The sequence below is a fragment of the Balaenoptera musculus genome, chromosome 1, assembly GCF_009873245.2.
Source record: "Balaenoptera musculus isolate JJ_BM4_2016_0621 chromosome 1, mBalMus1.pri.v3, whole genome shotgun sequence".
Classification (NCBI taxonomy): Eukaryota; Metazoa; Chordata; class Mammalia; order Artiodactyla; family Balaenopteridae; genus Balaenoptera; species Balaenoptera musculus.
In genome coordinates, this window is record NC_045785.1 from 113,953,250 (window position 1) to 113,975,210 (window position 21,961).

The window sequence follows — 21,961 nt, forward strand, 5'->3', positions numbered from 1 at the left end:
AAGCAGGTACAAACTGGTTCCTGCATAGTAAGAGCCGATCTATGTTAAAAATTCATAGGCAATGGCATCAAAAGGAATAAAGCGCTTAGGAATTTAACACAATATAACAGAAGAAGAGCAAGAGTTGTACACTGAAAATTACAAAATGTCATCGAAAGAAACTAAAGAAGAGCTACGTGAATGGAAAGATACATGTGTTCATGGGTTGGAAGACTTAATAATATCACAATACTCTCCAAATTGGTCTACAGATTCAACACAATCTCTATCAAAATCCTAGCTGGCTTTTTTTGCATAAGTTGACAAGCTGATTTGGAAATTCAAATGGTAATGCAAGGAGTCCATTTTCTTGAAAAAGAACAAAGTTGAACGACTAACACTTCTCAATTTCCAAACTTACCACAAAGCTATAGTAATCAAGACTGTGGTTCTGGCATAGGCTAGATATAAAGATCAATAGGATAGAAATGAGAGTCCAGAAATAAACCCATACATTTATGGGCAATTGATTTTCAACAAGAATGCCAAGACAATTCAATGAGGAGAGAATAGTCTTTTCAACAAATTATGCTAAGACAACTGGATAGCCACATGCAAAAAAAAATGAAGTTGGACCCCTACCTCGCATCATATGCAAAAATTAACTCAAGATGAATCAAAAACCTAAATGTAAGAGCAAAACCTCTAAAGCTCTTAAAAGCAAACATAGATGTAAACTTTCATAACCTTGGATTAAACAATAGTTTATTAGCTATGAGTCCAAATGTACAAGCACTCAAAGGAAAAAAACAGATAAATTAGGCTTCATCAAAATTAAAACGTTTGTGCTCCGAAGGACACCATCAAGAAGTAAAAAGACAATTACAGAATGGAAGAAAATATTTGCAAATCATATTTCTGATAAGGTTCTAATATCCAAAAAATACATAAAGAACTCTTACAGGGACTTCCCTGGTGGTGCAGTGGTTAAGAATCCGCCTGCCAATGCAGGGAACACGGGTTCAATCCCTGGTATGGGAAGATCCCACAGGCCGCGGAGCAACTAAGCCCATGCGCCACAACTGCTGAGCCTGCGCTCTAGAGCCCGCGAGCCACAACTACTGAACCCGCGTGCCACAACTACTGAAGCCTGCGCACCTAGAGCCCGTGCTCCGCAGCAAAAGCCACCACAATGAGAAGCCCACGCACCACAACGAAGAGTAGCTCCCGTTCACCGCAACTAGAGAAAGCCCTTGCGCAGCAACAAAGACCCAATGCGGCCAAAAATAAATAAATAAATAAATAAAATTTTAAAAAATAATACAACTCAATAATAAAAAGACAACACAATTTTAAAATGGGTAAAAGATTTGGATTGACATTTCTCCAAAGAAGATATACAAATGGTTAATAAGCACATGAAAAGATGCCCAACATCATTAGTCATCAGGGAAATGCAAGTGAAAACCACAATACAATATCATTTCACACCTTCTAGGATAACTATTATTTAAAAAATGAGCAATAACAAGTGTTGGTGAGGATGTGGAGAAATGAGAACGCTTATACATTGCTGGTGGGAAGGTAAAATAGTGTGGCTGCCTTGGAAAACAGTTTGAAAAATTCCTCAAAAAGTTAAGCATAGAATTACTGTATGACCCAACAATCCCACTCCTAGGTATATACCCAAGAGAATTGAAAATATATGTCTATACAAAAACTTGTACACAAAATTTCATAGAAGCACTATCTATAGTAATAGCTAAAAAGTGGAAACAATCCAAATGTCCATCAGCTAATGAATGGGTAAAGAAAACATGGTAGATCCACAATGGAATATGATTAGGTCATCAGAGGAAATGTGGTATTGATACATTCTACAACATGGATAAACTTTGAAAATATGTTAAGTGAAAGAAACCAGACACAAAAGGCCACATACTGTATGATTCCATTTATATGCAATGTCCAGAGTAGGCAAATCCATTGACATAGGTCAGCTGGGAAGAGGAAAATGGAGAGTGGTTACTAATGGGTGGGTGGAGGGTTTCTTTTTGGGCTGATGACATGTTCTGGAATCAGTGGTGTTGGTTAAACTTGTGAACATACTAATACCCACTGAACTGTACACTTTAAAAGGGTGAGTTTTATGGTATGTGCATTATATCTCAAAAAACCCAAAAATCCACAGGCACAGTAAAAGAACAAGAGAAGAACACTAACATGTTACAGGCAGTCATTCTGAGATGAAGGAATTATGAGTAAGTGCATACCCTTCTTTATATATTCTCTCTGAATTTTAGTTTTTTCTACAATTAACATATTTTATCAGGAAAAATAACTTTAAAACAGCAAATGAATACACATCAGAGTTCCTCAGTGCTGAGGAACTTGGTGCAGAAATGAGGAGAAATATGATTGGCAACAGGGAGACCTTCAGGAGGAGGTGAATGTGGCCCTGAGATGAACAACTCTTTTTTTTTTTTTTTACTTTTTTTTTAATACATTTATTTATTTATTATTTATTTATTTTTGGCTGCGTTGGGTCTTTGTTGCTGCGCACGGGCTTTCCCTAGTTGCGGCAAGTGGGGGCTACTGTTCGTTGCAGTGCGCGGTCTCCTCATTGCGGTGGCTTCTCTTGTTGCAGAGCACGGGCTCTAGGCGCACTGGCTTCAGTAGTTGTGGCATACGGGCTCGGTAGTTGTGGCTCGTGGCCCCTAGAGCTCAGGCTCCGTAGTTGTGGCACACAGGCTTAGTTGCTCCGGGGCATGTGGAGTCCTCCCATACCAGGGATTGAACCCATGTTGCCTGCATTGGCAGGCAGATTCTTAACCACTGCACCACCAGGGAAGTCCGAGATGACCAACTCTTGAATTCCTTTCAAAATTTCTGGAGCAGAATGAAATCCTAAAAATTAGGTACTGGGTTATCTTTCTATACTCTAAGTCATACTACGCTAACAAATCCCTCTGGTGCATAAACTTGTGTAACATTTTCCTCTACCTCTTCTCAGTTGTTTATTCATGTATTTATTCTATTACTGAAATTTGAGAATGAGGGAAGAGAAAAGAGCCTGTGGTTGCAACTACAATTGTGGGGATTTTTTTTTTTTTTGCCACACCATGTGGCATGCAGGATCTTAGTTCCCTGACCAGGGATCCATCCCATGTTCCCTGCAGTGGAAGCATGGAATCTTAACCACTGGACCACCAGGGAAGTACCAAATGTTGGGATTTTTGAAAGCTTATATCACAAATATTGGCAATGTTTACCTAATATAATGTTATTTTTCTTTCTGTTGAGAAAAAAAAAAAGGTGCGCCTATGTCTCTTAGGGTTTTTTCTTAGACTGATATTATTTCTTAATCCTCAGGCCTAGGCAGTTTGTAATTTTCCTACTTCATTAACCATTTAAGTCCATAACAGCAAAAATATTACAATCCCTTGTGCAGAGTGCTTTGCTATTTAAAAATAGTGGGTTTTGGGGACTTCCCTGGTGGTCCAATGGCTAAGACTCGGTGCTCCCAACGCAGGGGGCCCGAGTTCGATCCCTGGTCAGGGAACTAGATCCCACATGTACGCCGCAACTAAGAAGTCGGTAGGCCGACAACAAAGATCCCGTGTGTCACAAATAAGACCCAGAGCAGCCTAAATAAATAAATAAATAAAAATGATTCAAAAAAAATTTTATATAGTGGGTTTTATTTAAAACAGTGGTTCACAGTTTAAAATATCATTTTCACAAACATCATTTTATTTGATTCTCAGCCTAATCCCAAATTGTATATAATCTTCCCTATTTGTAGGTAAGCAACCTGAGGGCCAGTCACCACAGAAAACAGAAATGAAATGGTCTCAGCCACAGATGGCTGTCCTTTGATGCAATCTGGTGTGTGTTTCTGATTAACAAACATTTATTTCTCTTTGAAGCATCATTGCCATCTGCCCCTTGGTACCACGCTTCTCTCCAATTTGGGTCAAGACCTGTCTCTGAGCTCTGCATCACTGTCCCTCTAGTTCCTGTCTCTGTCTTTCCCTGACCTCAGTGTCTCCTTCTGTGAAGGGGCTTGGAAACCCCAGTGTGGGTACATGCTGGTTGTGGTGGTGGGGTGGTGAGAATGGATGAGGGAGGGAACTGCAAAAGGGGCCCTCTTTCCTCTGTAGTGCTTGCTGCCACTTCTAGAGTCAGCCTAGAGAAGTGAAGTTTGCAAGGCAGCAGACACTTCCACTTGGCTTGTTTTTTATATTTTTAAAAATAAAATACTTCCAGGGACTTCCCTGGTGGTCCAGCGGTTAAGAATTGGTCTTGCAACGCAGGGGACGCCGGTTCCACCCCTGGTGGGGGAACTAAGATCCCACATGCCGCGGGGCAACTAAGCCGGGCGCCGCAACTAGAGAGCCCACATGCCCCAACTACAGAGCCCACGCGCTGTGGAGCCCTCGTGCCACAACTAGAGAAGCCCGCGCACTGCAATGAAGAGCCCGCGCTCCACAATGAAAGATCCCGCGTGCCACAACTAAGACCTCATGCAGCCAATCAATCAATCAGTATTTTTTTTTAATGAAATATTTCCAGATACATCAGTAAAAATGCCATGGAAAAATTTCTGAACGGGGGCAGTATGAAAGACATCAATATGAGTGGCAGTAGAGATGGGAAAAAGGACCCTGCTGGAAAGAAAAGCAGCAGGGTGTCCCACCTCATTCTTTCTCTTGGCACTGCTGCCACAAATACGAAGGAAAACGCTTTGAGATATTGGGACTCTCTCCCTCTGAACTGAAGCTGAGCTCAGCCTTGTCAAAGCGAGTCTGAAGGGCGCTCTGAGTCTGGAGGACGCCCCCAGAACTTTCAGGTCTCTGCTATAGCATTCCCATCTCTGAACATCGTCCGCAGTAAACAAGCGGTGATCCTCCAACAGTGCATAGGACTCGAGCTGTATGCGGAGCCCAGCACTCTGCAGGGCCCGTCAGCGCCGGTAATGCTGCCTTCTCGCGCCACCTGCTGGCTGTCAGATGTATTGCATATTAAGTCATGAAAAAATTCATACACGTAATAAATAACTACATAAATGCCTTGAAAGTTTGGAAGGACAGACAACAAAATGTTAAAATTTATTTTCTCTGTGTGGTAGGATTAAGTTTCATTTTAAAAAATTACTTGCTTATTTATTTGGTTGCGCTGGGTCTTTAGTTGCGGCATGCATGTGGGATCTCGCTCCCTGACCAGGGACCAAACCCAGGTCCCCTTCATTGAGAGCGCGGAGTCTTAACCACTGAGCCACCAGAGAAATCCTGGGATTCTCATTTTTAAATGTTTTTATGTTTGTTAAACTGTCTACAATTAAATGTATCATTGTGGAATCAGTTTTTAAGAAAGCAATAAAAGTTGCCCTCCAATTTAAAAATTATTATTCTATGACTCATTCTGGCTTCATTTTTACATTTAAATATTTGCGCTTCCAAGAATTTATTTAGTTTAAGGAATGAATTATGGATCATATTTTTTTCCCAAGATGGCTAACTGGTTGTCCAACCTCTAGCAGTCTCCAACAATAGGCATCTCGTTAAGTAAATTATGCTACAGCCACCCACTGGAATACTATGCAGACATGGGAAAGAATAAAGAAGCTTTATGTCATGTGCTGATAGGACTGATGTTCACAACATATTATTAGGTTAAAAAAAACAACAACAAAGTAGGGAGCAGTTTGTATATGATCCCAATTAGATTAAAAAAAAGAGTATGTGCATGATATATGTTTCTATTTATTTGAATTCTTGTAGATTCTTAAAAACTTTATGGGCAGGTACAGAAGAAGCTTAACAATGGTTTAATTGTTCCAGGAGGAAGTAAGAAGAAGGAAGGAAGGAAGGAAGGAAGGATTTTACTTTCGTTTTATCCCTTTGTTACTGGTTTAATTCTTTTTCATTATGTTCATGTATTAATTTTGTTATGTTTCGTGATAAATAAAAATAAGTGGGACATTGATTTGTATGTGTTTATGGTTTTAAAAAATCACGTGATCCCTTAGGCTCAATCAGTCAGTATCTGTGTTTTGATTGATTCTGTTCCCTGTGACACTTCTTCCCCTCACCAACAGTAAGGGCTAAAATATATTGAGTGCATTCTATGAGTCAGGCACAGTTCTAATTATTGATGTCATTATTCTCATTTTCAGAGGAAAACAATGAAGTAAAGAGAAGGTTGCCTAATGTTATCCAGTTAGTAGGTTGCCTGAGATTTATCTCCGGACACTCAAATTCCAGAGCCTGTGGAACTTAACCATTATGTCCTGCCCTTTGGTTAAGCTTGCAGAAATTAAAGAAAGAAAGAAAACGTCAATTTTATTTATTTATTCAGTAAACATTTTCTGAATGCTAGTATATGCCAGGTGAGAAAACTGTTAAATTGTTTCTTGGGAGGCTTCCTGGAGGAAGAACAATGGATGCATTATAAAGTCTCTGATGTAGCTAATGAAATTGAGTTGCTGTAACAATGGTGGCCCATTGGAGCAGCAGCCTTCGTAGCCTTAACTACAAGAAGGCACTGTAGAGGACTCTTGCTGAGAATGGCCACTTCCTCCTAGTGCCATTGCTGGTCCTCTGCAGGCTGGAGATACAAAGTATCCTCCCCTCAAGGAGGTTCAGTCTCTCAGGGCACTCATGTGTTAGTTCTACAAGTGGATCTGCTATTCCAGGGAAGCAGAAAGCACTAGGATGTTGCTTTCAATATAGGGAAGTTGAGAAGTGGAAAAACAATTCTCAAAGTTATTTTTGAACTCACATCAAAGATTTATTTAACTCATTAATGGCAGAACTAGGAAGAAGACAAAAGAGCTGCTTTGAAGAGCATTTGAGAAACAGGGATTTATATAGTCAATAAAAAAAGGAATGCCGAAATAAGATTGCTAATTTAGATATGATTGGTCAAGTTTCCAGGACAATAAAACCAAAACACCTTTGTGGTTAACTTCTCTGTTGGGCAATAAAACCCTATCATTTTTTTTTTTTAATTTATTTATTTATGGCTGTGTTGGGTCTTCGTTTCTGTGCAAGGGCTTTCTCCAGTTGCAGCAAGCGGGGGCCACTCTTCATCGCGGTGCGCGGGCCTCTCACTATCGCGGCCTCTCACTATCGCGGCCTCTCTTGTTGCGGAGCATAGGCTCCAGACGCGCAGGCTCAGCAGTTGTGGCTCACGGGCCCAGTTGCTCTGCGGCATGTGGGATCCTCCCAGACCAGGGCTCGAACCCGTGTCCCCTGCATTGGCAGGCAGATTCTCAACCACTGCACCACCAGGGAAGCCCCAAAACCCTATCATTTTATCAACTTCTGCAAGTTAACCACTAACCATACAGACTGTAAATGTTTCATCTCTTTTTGGTTGTAGATTATTTATCAAATATACTATAACAACAAAGTTACATTCTCCAGGAGAGTCAGTTGAGTGTCAAGCAAGCTTTTAGACAATGCTCTAGAGCGACACCAAACCAAACCAAACCAAACAACTCCCCCTCAAAACAAAACCCCCAACAACCAACAAAAAAAGCAATTCTCATTTTACCTTTTCTAAGTTTGGAGGAATTATTCTTCCACAGAAGGGAAGAACTCATCTAGCTTTGGAGATGAGCTCCCTGGGTTACTCACTAACAATTAACTAACTTTCTCTAGACATCAGTTTCTTTGTCCATAAAATGGGAATGTTAATACTGTGAGAGTATTTATGTTTCTCATGTGAGAGAATGTAGAGCTATAAGTTGGGGCTCACTTTTTTAATTTATTCACATTCTGGCCTGAGAATGGTTGATTAATACTTGCAAATCTTCTTACTTCTAGGCTTAAGTTTGACTAACGTGAGACTGGGAGTGAGAGTCTGTACAAAGTAGGGTCAGATCCAACTTAGACTGCCTTGAACGAGAACAGAAGCAGGGATTTGAGAGAGCAAGCCTTGAGGCCTGGGAGTGTGAGAAGGGCTGATAAAATGAGGACTCGGGAATCTCAAGGTATTTGCAGAGGTAGATGAACAAAAACACAATTTTATTTTTTAAAATTGATTTTATTGAAGTATAGCTGATTTGCAGTGCTGTGTTACTTTCTGCTGTACAGCAAAGTGATTCAGTTATACATATATATGCATTCTTTTTCATATTTTTTATATGGTTTATCACAGGATATTGAATATAGTTCCCTGTGCTCTACAGTAGGACCTTGCTGTTTATCCATCCTATATATAACAGTTTGTGTATGCTAATCCCAAACTCCCAATCCTCTCCCCAACCATCCTCCACCTTGGCAATCACAAGTCTGTTCTCTATGTCTGTGAGTCTGTTTCTGTTTCATAGATAAGTTCATTTGTGTCATGTTTTAGATTCCACATATAAGTGATATCATATGGTATTTGTCTTTCTCTTTCTGACTTACTTCACTTAGTATGATAATCTCTAGTTGTATCCATGTTGCTGCAAATGGCATTATTTCATTCTTTTTTATGGCTGAGTAGTATTCCATTATATATATGTACCACATCTTCTTTATCCATTCATCTGTAAATGGACATTTAGGTTGCTTCCATGTCTTGGCTATTGTGAATGGTGTTGTTATGAACATAGGAGTGCAGGTATCTTTTCAAATTATAGTTTCCTCCAGATATTTGCCCAGGAGTGGGATTGCTGGATCATATGGCAACTCTATTTTTAGTTTTTTGAGGAACATCCATACTGTTTTCCATAGTAGCTGCACCCCAAAAGTACAATTTAAATGGCCCACTTGAATATAGCCATGAACTGACTGTGACAAACAGAGACATGATTAGTAATATGTAAAATATAATTGTTAAATCTTAGTAACCATGGAAACAACTTCTAGACATTTGTCTTTTACTGTTCTCTGCACTTTCCAACATTTTATTTTACCCTCACCTACCTCTGCGATAGGACAGGTGTTATCCCACTAGCCTGAGAACTTCATAAGGTCAAGACTTTCCTAAGTTCATATACTGCATTGCTCACACAGTTCTCTATACCCTGAGGCCCTTCAGAAAAGGGGGACTTCAGAAAAAGCACTACCCTGGCCACACCCCTCAGCCACCACGCCCTCAGGATAGAGATGGTTGAGGAACCTGAACATTTGCCAGGTTGAGATGAGGACAACCAGATATCCCCACTGTTGTCTTTCAAGACCTTTCAGAGCCAGGAAGAGGCTGCCCATAGAGCCAGCCAGCTCCTCCCTCTGGACATCTTTGCTTCTAGTTTCTAGGTTCTGATCAGTACTGAAGTGGGCACTGTGGGTCCACTTCTCAAGAGCCCCAAATCAAGGGGCTGGAGTGACGAACAGGGAACTGAGTTCTGTCAAGACTCCTGGGCTGGGCGGGGCAGCTTGAGATGGGGCACGGTCAGGGCTCCACGTGGCATCTTAGGCATGGTGGTGACATCCTCCTGTTCTCCACAGAGATGGAAATAGAGTAAGATGGAAATACAGAGAGGGACACCCTCACTGTTTAGAAAGAGATCCCAGCCCCATGAGGGGCTCCACCTGTTCTTGGAGGGTGTGGCTAGTTCAAGGATGTTCAAGGATGAGGGGGTCTAACGGATCTCAGCTCTTTCCCATCTCATTCTCCCCTTCTCTAGCAGTGTTCCAATTTGAACTAACCATCATAACAATGAACCTCATTCACAGCGTGCTTTTCACCGGGTAGAAGGCTGCTCCGTCATCCTCACACCAGCCAGTCCCACTGGGCAGGTGTGGTGCCCATTCGATAATTAGAGAGACTGAAGCTCCAGGAGGTTGCTATAGAGTCTCATAGGAAGTCGGCATCTGGCTGGAACAGGATTCCTGATTCATGGTCCAGTGTTCTTCCCATTAGCCCATGTGGCTTCATGCCCCCTCCAGACTGGCAGCCCACCCCACACCCAAGGGCCTGGGTCACATCTTCCCCTTCCTTCCCACCCTTGACTCTGTCTACAGGACAAAGGCTGTTCAGGGTACAGTGAGGCATCCTGAGCGGAAAACATGCCTTTCCACAAGGCTGACTCCCTCAGGCTCTCCCCCAACATGGTCCTGCAGTGCAGCCAGGATGCAGCCCCACAAAAGGCCCGAGCCTGGGTTAGAAGAAAGAGGAGGCCTGGGGGCTCCCAGGGAGGAGGAGAAAGGTGAGACCCAGCAGAGAAGGAGCGAGAGACGGCCCTGCAGCGTCTGCTGGAGACTCTGCGGCGGCCGAGGCAGCTGGGTGTGAATGCAAATTTCATTGGAAGGAGCGGGAAGCCCCCCACTACCCCCCCAACCCCGGCACACCTGGCCCTTCCCTGCCATGCGCCCTAAAGTACCATTTTGCCGACTTTTCCAGTCCTTCATGCAACAATCCCGTAGTAAACTGGGCCCATGCTTGCCGTCACCAAAGATCCAGAAAATTAGTCTGCTGAACGTGCCTGGAGGGTGGAGGCTGAGTCTGGGGTGTCAGGGAAAGAGGTGTCAGGACTCCATGCTCCTTCTAGATGATTCCACCTCACCCTGGTTGGTAGGCAGCAGGAGTGGCAAAGGCCTCTCCTCAGAAGATGCCAGAAAAGATGCCAACTCAAGCTTGAGCAGTCTTACCTCATTCCTATCTCGTAGTGTCTTCGGGAAGAACTGAGAATGAACGTGACCTGAGCAGACTCAACAGTTTGGTTATTCACGCTATATTTATTCTTGGTCTGTTCCTTTCTCATTCCATCCTCAAGGGGGTTCTCTTTGCATCTATCGCATAGTTCTAGGCCTTCCTCCCTGCCAAACTCAGCCTTTTACGGATTTATACACCAGAGACTTCCGAACCGCAACTCAGAAGTGGTCTGGGGAGAAAGGAGCAACGAGGGGTGAGCCTGGGAATCAGGGTGCGACCGGTCAGGCCATGGAGGCTTTATACGCTCCCTCTCCGCGTAAGGCTGTTTGTTTGCATTGGGCGGAAGCCAATCAGATGCGCGGGATCAGGGTGTCCTGGCAGAGGAGACAGGCGGCTATTTGTCTGTTCTCGTTTGTCCTTCTCTCTGGGAGGAAGAGGGAACGGTTTAGGAAAGGATGGAGCGGACAGGAAAAGACAGTCGATCCAATCCTTAAAGAGCACCGTCGGGGTGGGCTCCATGCTGTCAAATATGGCCCCAGTGAAGACCCTGCAGCTCCGGGGCTGACTCGGAGGGTCGAGGAGAGGAGTGGAAGAGGGATTAGCCGGAAAAGCAGAACGTCCTAGGCTCGACTCAACAACTGCGTTCTGTGTGGTCTTGGACAAGTCACTTTCCCTTCCCTCTGGTAAACGAGGAGGCTAAGGATCCTGAAAGTGTAGGATTTAGTAACGTGAAGCCACTGATGTTGGGTTGCAGAGAGAAAAGAAGGTCAAGAGGCCATTCGAAGCTCGAAACATTTCTAAATGGCTATTTACGGAGGGAGTGCTCCCTTTGCATTGACAGCAAACAAAAAAGAAATGCGCTTATTCTGGGTGTTGGAAACGTTCTATATCTTAATCTGGGGCTGGGTAGTTACAGGGTGTGTACACATGTCAAAATTTATTGAGCTGTACCCTTAGGATCTGCACCTTGTTGTATGTAAATTCTATCTCAATAGAAAGGTTTAAAAAATGAGCTTAAACTCCAGTAGGAGTTTAGACTTCCAAAAGAACTTCCTAATAAGAGGGATTTTAGAGAAGTGAATCTTCACTCGGGGAGGTTAAGGATCTCCCTTCTCTTGAGAACTTTAAGATTATCTATCTGCTGAAGGAGGCGATGGGGAACTAGGGAACAAATAAGATGCCCTCTCTTGGAGAGCTTTCCAAAATCCTTCCATCCTCAGAAATTCCCATGTCCTTCCCAGAGACAGCAAAGTCCTCTGTGCTATCTAATTTCCATCTCTCCTATTGCAATGCTGACCACTCACTCTGCTCTCTGTGGAGTTCAGCCATTTCCCCGGCCTTACACAAAATCTCTTTAGAGCCTTGAAGCTTGAATATTGAGGGGGACCTCATTTCAACCTTCTCACCAACCTTCTCTCTCCCTCTCCCCATTTTCTCCTCCTTGGGGATGTCAGTTCCTGTTCTGAGCCCGCCTCCACCCAGGCCCTTTTTCCGGTGGTGTGTGCCAGCCGGTCCTGCATCCCACATCCCCAGCTGTTGACATTTCGTTGCCATTACCCACAGGATAAAGAAAGGGCCCCTGTTATTCAACAATAGGGGAAAAGAAGGAGACAATGGGAAATTGTGCTTCCGATGGGGTGGGGACAGAGAAGGAAAGGACAGACAGATGACAGACAGGGGAGCTGGACAGAAGGGGTCAGGTTTTTTGAAGCAACTGGAGGTCCTGGAAGTCTGATTCCCACCTTGAGAGCCTCTTCCCATAGGCAATGCGCACCCAGGCACCGGAGGGCAGAGGTGAGGGCTTTGCTGGGGGAGGTGGAGTGGTGCTGCGCAGAGTAGGCCCGTATGGAAAAGTGGAGGCAGCTGGAACTTGACACTTATGGATCTTTGAGCCTCATTTGTAGTTCAGTCCATGCCCATCAGTCCAACATCCTTACACCCACCCATTAATCCATCCCTTCTCTGGTCTAAGAGCATCTAGGAGAAACGAGGCACCCCATTCTCCACAATATTCCAGGTAATTATTCCTGGGTTGCCTCCTTTACTCCATCCCTCTTCATGGGTTCCCATGCCTCTTCCTAAGCCGTGTCTTCCCCTGGGCCCAGGACAGTGAGTGCCACAGACACAGTGCCCGGTCACAGAGCTGGACCCTAGTCACTTAGCCTGGCTTAGTGGAGTGATGAGTGGGGGAGTTTTTGGTACCTTGACTTCTTTGAACTCAGGACAGAAGCCTTTCCTCAAAGGTGTGAAAGGAGAGACCACGATGATTAGGGGCCCAAGTCCTGGGGCTCTTAGATGCTTGGACCTCCCAGGGGCCCAGGCAACTCCTTCACCTGGAACCTCTTCCTTCAGCAGGACAAAAAGCTGCCAGTCACTGCTCCCTCCATCTCTGTGAAGAGGCCCACTTCTAACAGGTCAGTGTCAAAATATCTTACACAGTACTGTTGATAAGAATGTTCATAAAATAATTATCAGTGAAATAATTTTATTCTATACCTAAAAGTGTCCCATAAAAATTATGAATATTTCTCTTAAATAAAACTTTATAAGTGGAAAAATAAAAGGTGGGGGGAGGCACTGGAGCTGTTGGCCGCTCTCTCATTCTCTGTAAGGGGTATGAAGAAGATATGTGTGCGCCTGCTCTGAGAAACAGAAAGACAGATCAGTGACTAAGAGCTTGAACCTCATGTCAAGTCTGGATTCAAGTCCCAGCAAACCCCTCCTCTTACTAGCTGTGTGACCTCACTCAAGTATCCTGACATGTGAGCACCTTTGAGCATATATAAATGGGATCCATAGTTGTTCCTACCTCATTGCTAAGGGGAGTAAATATAAAAGTGTACATGTAAAGTGCCTAGAGCAGTTTCAGGCACGTTGAACTTTAAACATGTGGGTGCTGGCTGTCATTACTATGGGTCCCTCGATCGGTCTCAGTTCCCACTATCACTGTGCTTACCAGGTTCTCCTGTACAGGAGATGTGTTCTCTCGCTCAGGTCCCTGTCCCAGATGCTTTCCTTTTTAACCATTGAGAAGTCCTTTCTGCACCTCAACCCTGTCTCTTCTGCTGCATGCTCAGCTCTGGCCTTCATCTGCAAGAAGATGGAGTCCAGCTCCTTAGCTTTCCGACTCCTCCAGTCTTTCCTTCCTCTTGCCATGTCCCTGCTCTTCTTCCCAGAAGTCCTTAATGGGAGCTCATTCATTAACACACATATTTATTTAGCACCTACTGTGTGCCAGAAACTATGCCGGGAGCTGCAGATAACAACTAACATATATATAGCCCTTACTAGATATCAGGACCTATTTAAGCATTTTACATATATTACTTCTTCTAATCCTCACTACTCCTCAGTGAGGTAGGTGTGCTACTATTCACCACATTTTACTGATGAGGACATTGAGGCAGAGAGAGGTTAAGCAACTTGTTCAAAGTCATGCAATTAGGAAGTGGAAGAATCAGATCTCAAAAAGGAATAAAACTAGGTTAAGGGGTCTTTAGTCCAATTTTTAAAAAAATGGCCAAGGTCAGATCATAAACATAAAAAATTTATTTTGCTTTATATTAAGCCTTATTGTTCTACTGTTTCAAAATTCAAATTTACTCACAAGAAAGAGTCAGTTTCATATTAGATTAGGTTTAACAAATGCTGCTCCTGCTATTCATTCTTATCACCAAAAAAAAAAAGACTATTTGTGACTTAACGATAATATGTTCCAGAAAATTAAAAGTTAATGTCTCTTAGAAACAATACAAACGTTATCAGTAGAAGTGAAGTATACCAAATTTATATATGCAGGAGAATATGAAACTTATACCATTGATTGTTAAAGGGTTTTAAAAGCTTTTTATTACATTTTGTAACAAAATTCTAGGCTTAGTTGTAAAATCCTGGGTTAACTATCATTTGGAAATTTAAATATACACTACAGTAAACATTTAGAAAATATTTTTCTAAAATGTTCCATCTAGGTCAATAGACTTGTCTGTAGAAGTCTTTTATAAGGATAATAAAAGAAAAAATGGCCAAGGTGATAAAGAATAAAGAATAGAATAAAGAAGGGGGGAAAATCAACTACTGAAATAGACAGTTGTGTTTGAAATCATTTTTAATAGTCTTATAATTTTATACTTTATAACTTTATAATTACTAGAAAGCTCACTGACATAGTCTACATATGCATATGTATTACTTTCAGATCCACACTGCTAATTTAGCTGCTAATAGAAATACTTCTAAGAAAAAAAGTCCCCAGTCCAAGGCAGTAGGGGAACCAGAGAAGTAGATCACAGTGCACTACAGCGTGATGAAGTGGAGGGGAGAGGAAAGGTTTCCCAGAGGAGGTGAGGCCCAAACTGATTGCCTGTAAGAGGAAGGTGAGAGTGAACTTGGACTGTGTTGGAGCCAGAACATGTCTGGAGCACAGTGCAGAGGGCACAGGTGGTGAGGGGTAGGGTGGGGGGCAATGTTGGAGGTGCTGGGAGAGGCTGGATCACAGAGAGCCTTGGAAGTTGGGTTCGGACACTAGATTTGATCCTCATGGCAATGGGGAGTCACCGTTTTAAGCAGGAGAGTGGCAAGACCATATTTACTCTGACTTCAGATGAAGAATGGGTATTGGAAGAGGACAGAGACCACAGGTGGCAATCCAGAAGGCAAGATTTGGGAAGTAGGGCTTCCCTGGTGGCGCAGTGGTTGAGAATCTGCCTGCCAATGCAGGGGACACGGGTTCGAGTCCTGGTCTGGGAAGATCCCACATGCCGCGGAGCAACTAGGCCCGTGAGCCACAACTACTGAGCTTGCGCGTCTGGAGCCTGTGCTCCACAACAAGAGGGGCCACGATAGTAAGAGGCCCGCGCACCGCGATGAAGAGTGGCCCCCGCTTGCCGCAACTGGAGAAAGCCCTCGCACAGAAACGAAGACCCAACACAGCCAAAAATAAATAAATAAATAAATAAATAAATAAATAAATAAAATTAAAAAAAAAAAAGATTTGGGAAGTACCACTTGTGCTGAGAATGGATAGGTAGAGGAGGTGCTAAATTAGGACCTGCTGACTGAAGGGATGTGAGAGAGGAGGAGGGATGGGCTCAGGAGGCCTGGCAGGGAGTGGAGTTAGTTTCTGCCCCTCCCCCATCACCTTCCTTTTGCTAACAACTTCAGCCCCTTTTTCTGCCCTCATGGCTTCCAGCTCGACGGTCCCCTCTCAGGAATCCCTGATGGGAGATCTACCCTGTTCCCTCCACCCCATTCCCTTAGTCCTAAGGAATGCCCACCCTTTGTGCCCTGCAGACTGTGCTGGGCTGACTCCCCATCATGCACGGCAGGATCAGTCTCCCCACTCTCTGCCACTTCCTTCTCCCTTGGGCCTTCACCACCTTCCACAGAGCCCTGGGGGACTCAGGTAAGACCTTAGCTCTGCCCAGAATCTGGGGAACAGTGGTGGGGAAAGTGGAAAGGGCAGCTGTTGGAGATACTCTGGGGCTGAGAGTCATTGCTGAGTGAGCAATGGAGGAGAGGGTTGGGGGAGCCTGGGGTACGGGGATCTGGGTAGGCACTTGGGGCATTGAGGGTGAGGGGGTTCCTGCCACTGTGGCCCCCTCTGCTCAGCACCCCACCCTGGCCCCCACTACCTCCTGCCCCCCATCCACGAGGTCGTTCACTCTCGTCGTGGGGCCACGACCACGCTGCCCTGCGTCCTGGGCGCCCCGCCTCCCAGCTACAAGGTGCGCTGGAGCAAAGTGGAGCCGGGGGAACTCCAGGAAACGCCCATCCTCATCACCAGCGGACCGCACGCCCGGGGCTACGGGCCCCTGGCGGGGCGTGCCAGGATGCGAAGGGGGCATCGGCTAGACGCCTCTCTGGTCATCGCGGGCGTGCGCCTGGAGGACGAGGGCCGGTACCGCTGTGAGCTCATCAATGGCATCGAGGACGAGAGCGTGGCGCTGACCCTTCGCCTGGAGGGTGAGGCCCTTTGGTTACTGCCCCGCTCCTCTCCAGGGGTGGTTCGGCTGTCTCATCTCAGGCCTCCCAGGGCTCCTCCCCAGCCTCTCCCCCGCCTGCTCCCGGGGACCCCCTAGCCCTTCTTCCTAGGCTGCACCGCCCTTCCTTCCCCCTCTCCTTCTGCCGGCCCTCCCCAGGCTGTCTGCCCCCCCCCCCCCCAGGTGTGGTGTTTCCGTACCAGCCCAGTCGGGGCAGGTACCAGTTCAATTACTATGAGGCGAAGCAGGCGTGCGAGGAGCAAGACGGACGCCTGGCCACCTACGCCCAGCTGTACCAGGGTGAGCGGCCGAACCCGGGCACCGCCCAGGCGCCCTCCGGGCTGTCACGTGGACCCCAGTGGAGGCGAACTCCGGGTCTGGCTCCCGCCTGTGGCGCCTCTAATCGCCCGACCCCCCCACCCCACCCCCCGCCATCTCCCCCCAGCGTGGACCGAGGGTCTGGACTGGTGTAACGCGGGCTGGCTGCTCGAGGGTTCCGTGCGCTACCCTGTGCTTACGGCGCGCGCTCCGTGCGGTGGCCCAGGGCGGCCCGGGATCCGCAGCTACGGGCCCCGCGACCGGAAGCGTGACCGCTACGACGCCTTCTGCTTCACCTCTGAGCTGTCAGGTAAGGGGGCGGGGCGAGCCAGCCTCAGCACCGGAGGGGGCGGGGCCTGACCGGCTGCGAAGGAGGAGGATTCAGCCTGTGAATGAGGCGGGGCGGGGCGAGCGGGGCCAGGACCCGGACCTGAAGAATGGGGCGGGGAAGGTAGAAGGCAAGTGGCTTGAGATCCCGGGCCAGCTCCGTGGTCTCTTGAAGGCCTCGCCCCTCCGTCACTCCGCCCACCCAGGCTCCAGCCTGTCTCCCGCAAACTCACCCGCACCCCCAGTCTCGTTACTCCCACTCCTCCTACCCAAGCTCGGACCCACCCGACCACACCTGCCCCCCCGACTCTGCTCCCTGGGAGTCTGAATCCCGCCGCGCCCCGGCTGGCCCTTCTCTGGATCAGTCGGTGACCCGCTTCGGTCCCCAGGCCAAGTGTTTTTCGTGCCGGGGCGGCTGACGCTGTCTGAAGCCCACGCGGCGTGCCGGCGGCGCGGGGCCATGGTGGCCAAGGTCGGGCACCTCTATGCAGCCTGGAAGTTCTCCGGGCTGGACCAGTGCGACGGCGGCTGGCTGGCGGATGGCAGCGTGCGCTTCCCCATCACCACGCCTCGGCCGCGCTGCGGGGGCCTCCCGGATCCCGGAGTGCGCAGCTTCGGCTTCCCCAGACCCCAGCAGGCGGCCTACGGGACCTACTGCTACTCCGAATAGGGGCCCACAGCGCCCCCTCCAGCGCGCGCGACAAAGCCTGGGAGTCGTGTCAGGGGTCTCTTGCCGCCCCTTTCCCGCGAGCCTCCCCTTCCATCAGACGAGGAGCAGCCCCTCCTGACCCGCCTTCTCGGCCGAGGGCTGCAGGCCGAGGATCCCGGCTGGCCCGGCGTCGGGGAGGGGAAGTGGTGGCACACCCGGTGGCGGTGCGCGGCTACGACCCTCGGACCCGCGGCGATTCGCGCGCCCCGGCAGACGAGGCAGCCACTGCTGGGTGACGGATGGGGCGTCCCGGGGGCATTAACTGACTTCTATATACAGCAATAAAATAACTCGAGGACTTTTTGTGTTGGGTGAAGCTGTAAGCGCGGCGGCGAGGCGTAGGGGGATGAGGGGGATGACCTTGGACCCAGCGTGCTGACGGCGCGCCTAGGAAGACAGAGTAAGAGCAGAGGCTACTGCCCCTGAGGGGTGAACCTGCAAGAGAGTAGGGATTGCGAGGAGAGGGCACCAAAAGGCCGGAAGAGAGTTGGATTCACCGTGGACGGCCTGGCCACGGATAGGAGCAAATGAATCCAGGGTGGTGTTGTACCAGGCACCACGCGGGGGCGCCACACACTCACTTAAGATTACTCTAGTTCAAATCTTCCAGGAGCGCTCCAAACCCCCAGGCCTAGCCCCTGGGCACCACAGAACAAATACAAGGTGGACCTGAACATATTTCAAAATGTGTTTGTATCCTGCCAGTCTCCCAGAAGGGTTTACATGATTGCTATTAAAGGAAGGAAAGTCATTCCGCTGTTAACAGCTGATGGGAAATTAAGCCCTCAGAAGGAAGAGGAGGTTAACGGACACAGTAAGGTCCTCGCAGGGCTGATACTGCAGGGCGGCTGTGCATTGGGTTTAGCGTTCACCACCATCACGGCCGCCAGGGCAAAAGGGGCAACTGGACCAGGGACATTCTTAACATCTGGCTAAAAGAAACATACCAGGAACTCAAGAGACAAATTCCAATGTCATTAATTCATTTTCCTTAATATATATTATATTCTATATATTTTATTTGTATGTTTGTTTGTTTATTACTGTTCAAGCAATCTAGCTACACCACAAAAAGCCTGGGCTAGAGAATAGTCATGACTGGCGCAAAGGGTATGAACTTTCTAACGGCACTTGATACATGTTGTAAAATTGCTTTCCAAGAGGATTCTTGCAATCATTGTCAAATGAATTCATCCCATGGGACTTTATATAAGGGACAGAGGATAACTGAATGAACATCATCTTCAATAATCCTCATATAGCAAATGAAATATTTGTGCCAGTTCTTAAGCTTTGGTTTTTTCATCTTGGTCATGGGATAATAAGATCTGCCTCCCGAGTTTGCTGTGAGCAGTAATTGAGACAATGCATCGACTGCATAGTACATGCCTGGTACACATAAGAAGCACTCAGTAAGTGGTACCTATAATAATTAATGAGTAATAATGATAGTAACAGAACAAAAATAATTATTCTTATTCAGGTTCTTACCAGGTAGCCTGTAGAATCGGTTGTTGTATGGCACTGATTAGTCAGGATAAGCTAAATTATGCTGTGATAACAAACAACCCCCAAATCTCAGTGGCTTAAAACATAAAGGTTTATTTCTCACTCTAGCTACTTGTGCTTTGTGGTCAATAAGGGGGCTCTTCTTATTTTAGTTATTCAGGGACCCCGGGTGACAGAGCAGCCACCATCTCATATGCCATCAATCACCATGCCAGAAGGAAAAAATAAAAAGAGCACTGGAGGGTCTTATACAAGCAGTTAATAGCTACAGGCCCCAGAGACACCTGTCCTGTTCACAACTCAATTCTCCAAAACTAATTACATGGCCCCACTCAACCACAAGGGGGCAGCAAAGAGCAATCTTACTTTGGCCTAGACGTAGAATTGGAACTATTTGGTGAACAGCACCAGCACAAATGTTGACCACCAACAGCAAGGAGGGCAGTCTAAATTCTGGGACATATTGGACATATTGGTAGTCACCCACTCCCCCAATCTTCTGGGTTTTCTAATGTTTGATTCTCTTAACGTTTGATTAATGTTTGATTCTCTTCCATTTGTCTTGGGTGCTATGGAGTGAATGTTTGTGTCCCCCCACTCCTATTATGGAGTCAGAACCCCAGGAAGCCAAGATCTAAGGCCTTGCAGCTCAGCCCGTAGGAAGATGGCTTGTCTTCAGTATAATGCCTTCAGCATTTGTCAAGAGACCATATGAGAAACGGTCATGGGAGGAGCTTTTCATTTGCTGCAAAGCTTTGTTTCTTTGCCCATAGAAACATATGACCACGAATTCTTACAACTACTCTTCATATTGCTATTATTATTATTTTTTCGTTATAGAGAATTTAAAAAGTACACAAAAATAGAACAGAATAAAAAATCACTCCATCCTCCAGCTTGACGATTTCAAAATTATCCTTGTTTCTTGAATCCTCTCATTTGTGTTTGTTTTTTGCTGGAGTATTTTAAAAACAAATCTCAAATAGCCTATCATTTCACCTGTAAATACTCAGTATGTGTTTCTAATATATAGTGACTTAAAAATAACCATAATTCTGGGAATTCCCTGGCAGTCCAGTGGTTAGGACTCCACGCTCTCTCTGCCAGGGGCCCAGGTTCAATCCCTGGTTGGGGAACTAAGATACCACAAGACACCCAGTGTGGCAAAAAAAAAAAATTTTTTTTAAACAAACAAGCATAATTTACTATCACACTCCTCCAACAAAATTAATGTTATCTAACATTTAGTTCATGATCAATTTCTCCTGAATGTCTAAAAATATAACTTTATAATAAGTTTATTTGCTCAAACCAGGATCCAACTAAGGTCTACACATTGCATTTGATTAGTTGTTTTGGGTTAATTTAAGTATCTTTTTTTTTTAAACTTTTTAATTTTTTTGCCTGCATTGGGTCTTTGTTGCTGCGCACAGTCTTCCTTCGAGTTGCGGCGAGCGGGGGCTGCTCTTCATTGCGGCGCGCGGACTTCTCATTGTGGTGGCTTCTCTTGTTGTGGAGCACGGGCTCTAGGTGCGTGGGCTTCAGTAGTTGCAGCGCGTGGGCTCGGTAGTTGTGGCTTGCGGGCTCTAGAGCCCACGCTCAGTAGTTGTGGTGCACGGGCTTAGTTGCTCCAAGGCATGTGGGATCTTCCCAGACCAGGGTTCGAACCTGTGTCCCCTGCATTGGCAGGCAGACTCTTAACTACTGTGCCACCAGGGAAGCCCCTTTAAGTATCTTTTAAGCCATAATACTTCCTCCTTCATTTTATCTATACCATCCTGTTTGTTTATGTAACTGGGTCTTTTTCCTGTCAGGTTTCCCACGGTCTTGATTTGGCTGAGTGTATCCTCAAAGTGTCATTTAATATATTCCTCCATCTCCTGTAATTATATTTACAAGTTTGATTAAATTAACACTCACTTTTTTTCCCCCCAGTAATATTTAATAAGTGATACTGTATACTTCCTCCTTCATCACATCAGGAGGCACATGGTGTCTGATTATTGGGCTAAAATAGTGATGCTAAGATTGATCAGTGAATTCAGATAGTGTAAGTCTGATCCACCCATTATAAAGTTTTTCACTGTATTAGTTTCCTATGACTGCTGTAACAAACTGCCACAAACTTGGTGGCTTAAGACAACAGAAATTTATTCTTTTGCAGCTCTGGAGGCCAGAAGTCCAAACTCAAGGTGTCGGCAGTGTCACGCTCCCTCTGGAGACTCTGAGGAGAATTGTTTCTTGCCTCTTATAACTTCTGGTGGCTGGTGGTGTTCTTGGGCTCCGCTGGCTGCGTCACTGCAATCTCCACCTCCTCCTTTTCATGCGCCTGTGTCTTTTCTTCCGTCTCTCATAAGGACACTTGTCACTGGGTTTGCCTCACCTGGCTAATCCAGGATGATCTCATCTCAAAACCATTAACTGAATTCCAGGAATGAATTCATGTAATAAATGACATCCACAAAGACCCTTTTCCAAGCAAGTTAACATTTGCAGATTTCAGGGATTAGGACATGGATATATCTGTGGCCATCTGTCAACTCACTAC

The 21,961-nt window shown here is 46.0% G+C and overlaps 1 protein-coding gene across 5 annotated transcripts; it reads left to right on the forward strand.

The window, feature by feature from the left end:
• The first annotated feature begins 12,253 nt into the window (after positions 1–12,253).
• HAPLN2 (hyaluronan and proteoglycan link protein 2) lies at positions 12,254–18,203 on the forward strand. 5 transcript variants are annotated; one of them, XM_036865395.1, is made up of 8 exons: positions 12,254–12,363; positions 12,542–12,586; positions 12,922–12,983; positions 15,862–15,973; positions 16,180–16,533; positions 16,734–16,850; positions 16,996–17,178; positions 17,585–18,203. In XM_036865395.1, exons 4-8 carry the CDS (start codon positions 15,886–15,888, stop codon positions 17,863–17,865), a joined length of 1,023 nt encoding a protein of 340 aa, XP_036721290.1. In that variant the 5' UTR covers positions 12,254–12,363; positions 12,542–12,586; positions 12,922–12,983; positions 15,862–15,885; the 3' UTR covers positions 17,866–18,203. The 5 variants fall into 5 exon arrangements, with proteins under 5 accessions (XP_036721290.1, XP_036721297.1, XP_036721282.1 ...); XM_036865402.1 differs by lacking the exon at positions 12,542–12,586; XM_036865387.1 differs by lacking the exon at positions 12,542–12,586 and having other exon boundaries at positions 12,925–12,983.
• Positions 18,204–21,961: the final 3,758 nt, after the last annotated feature.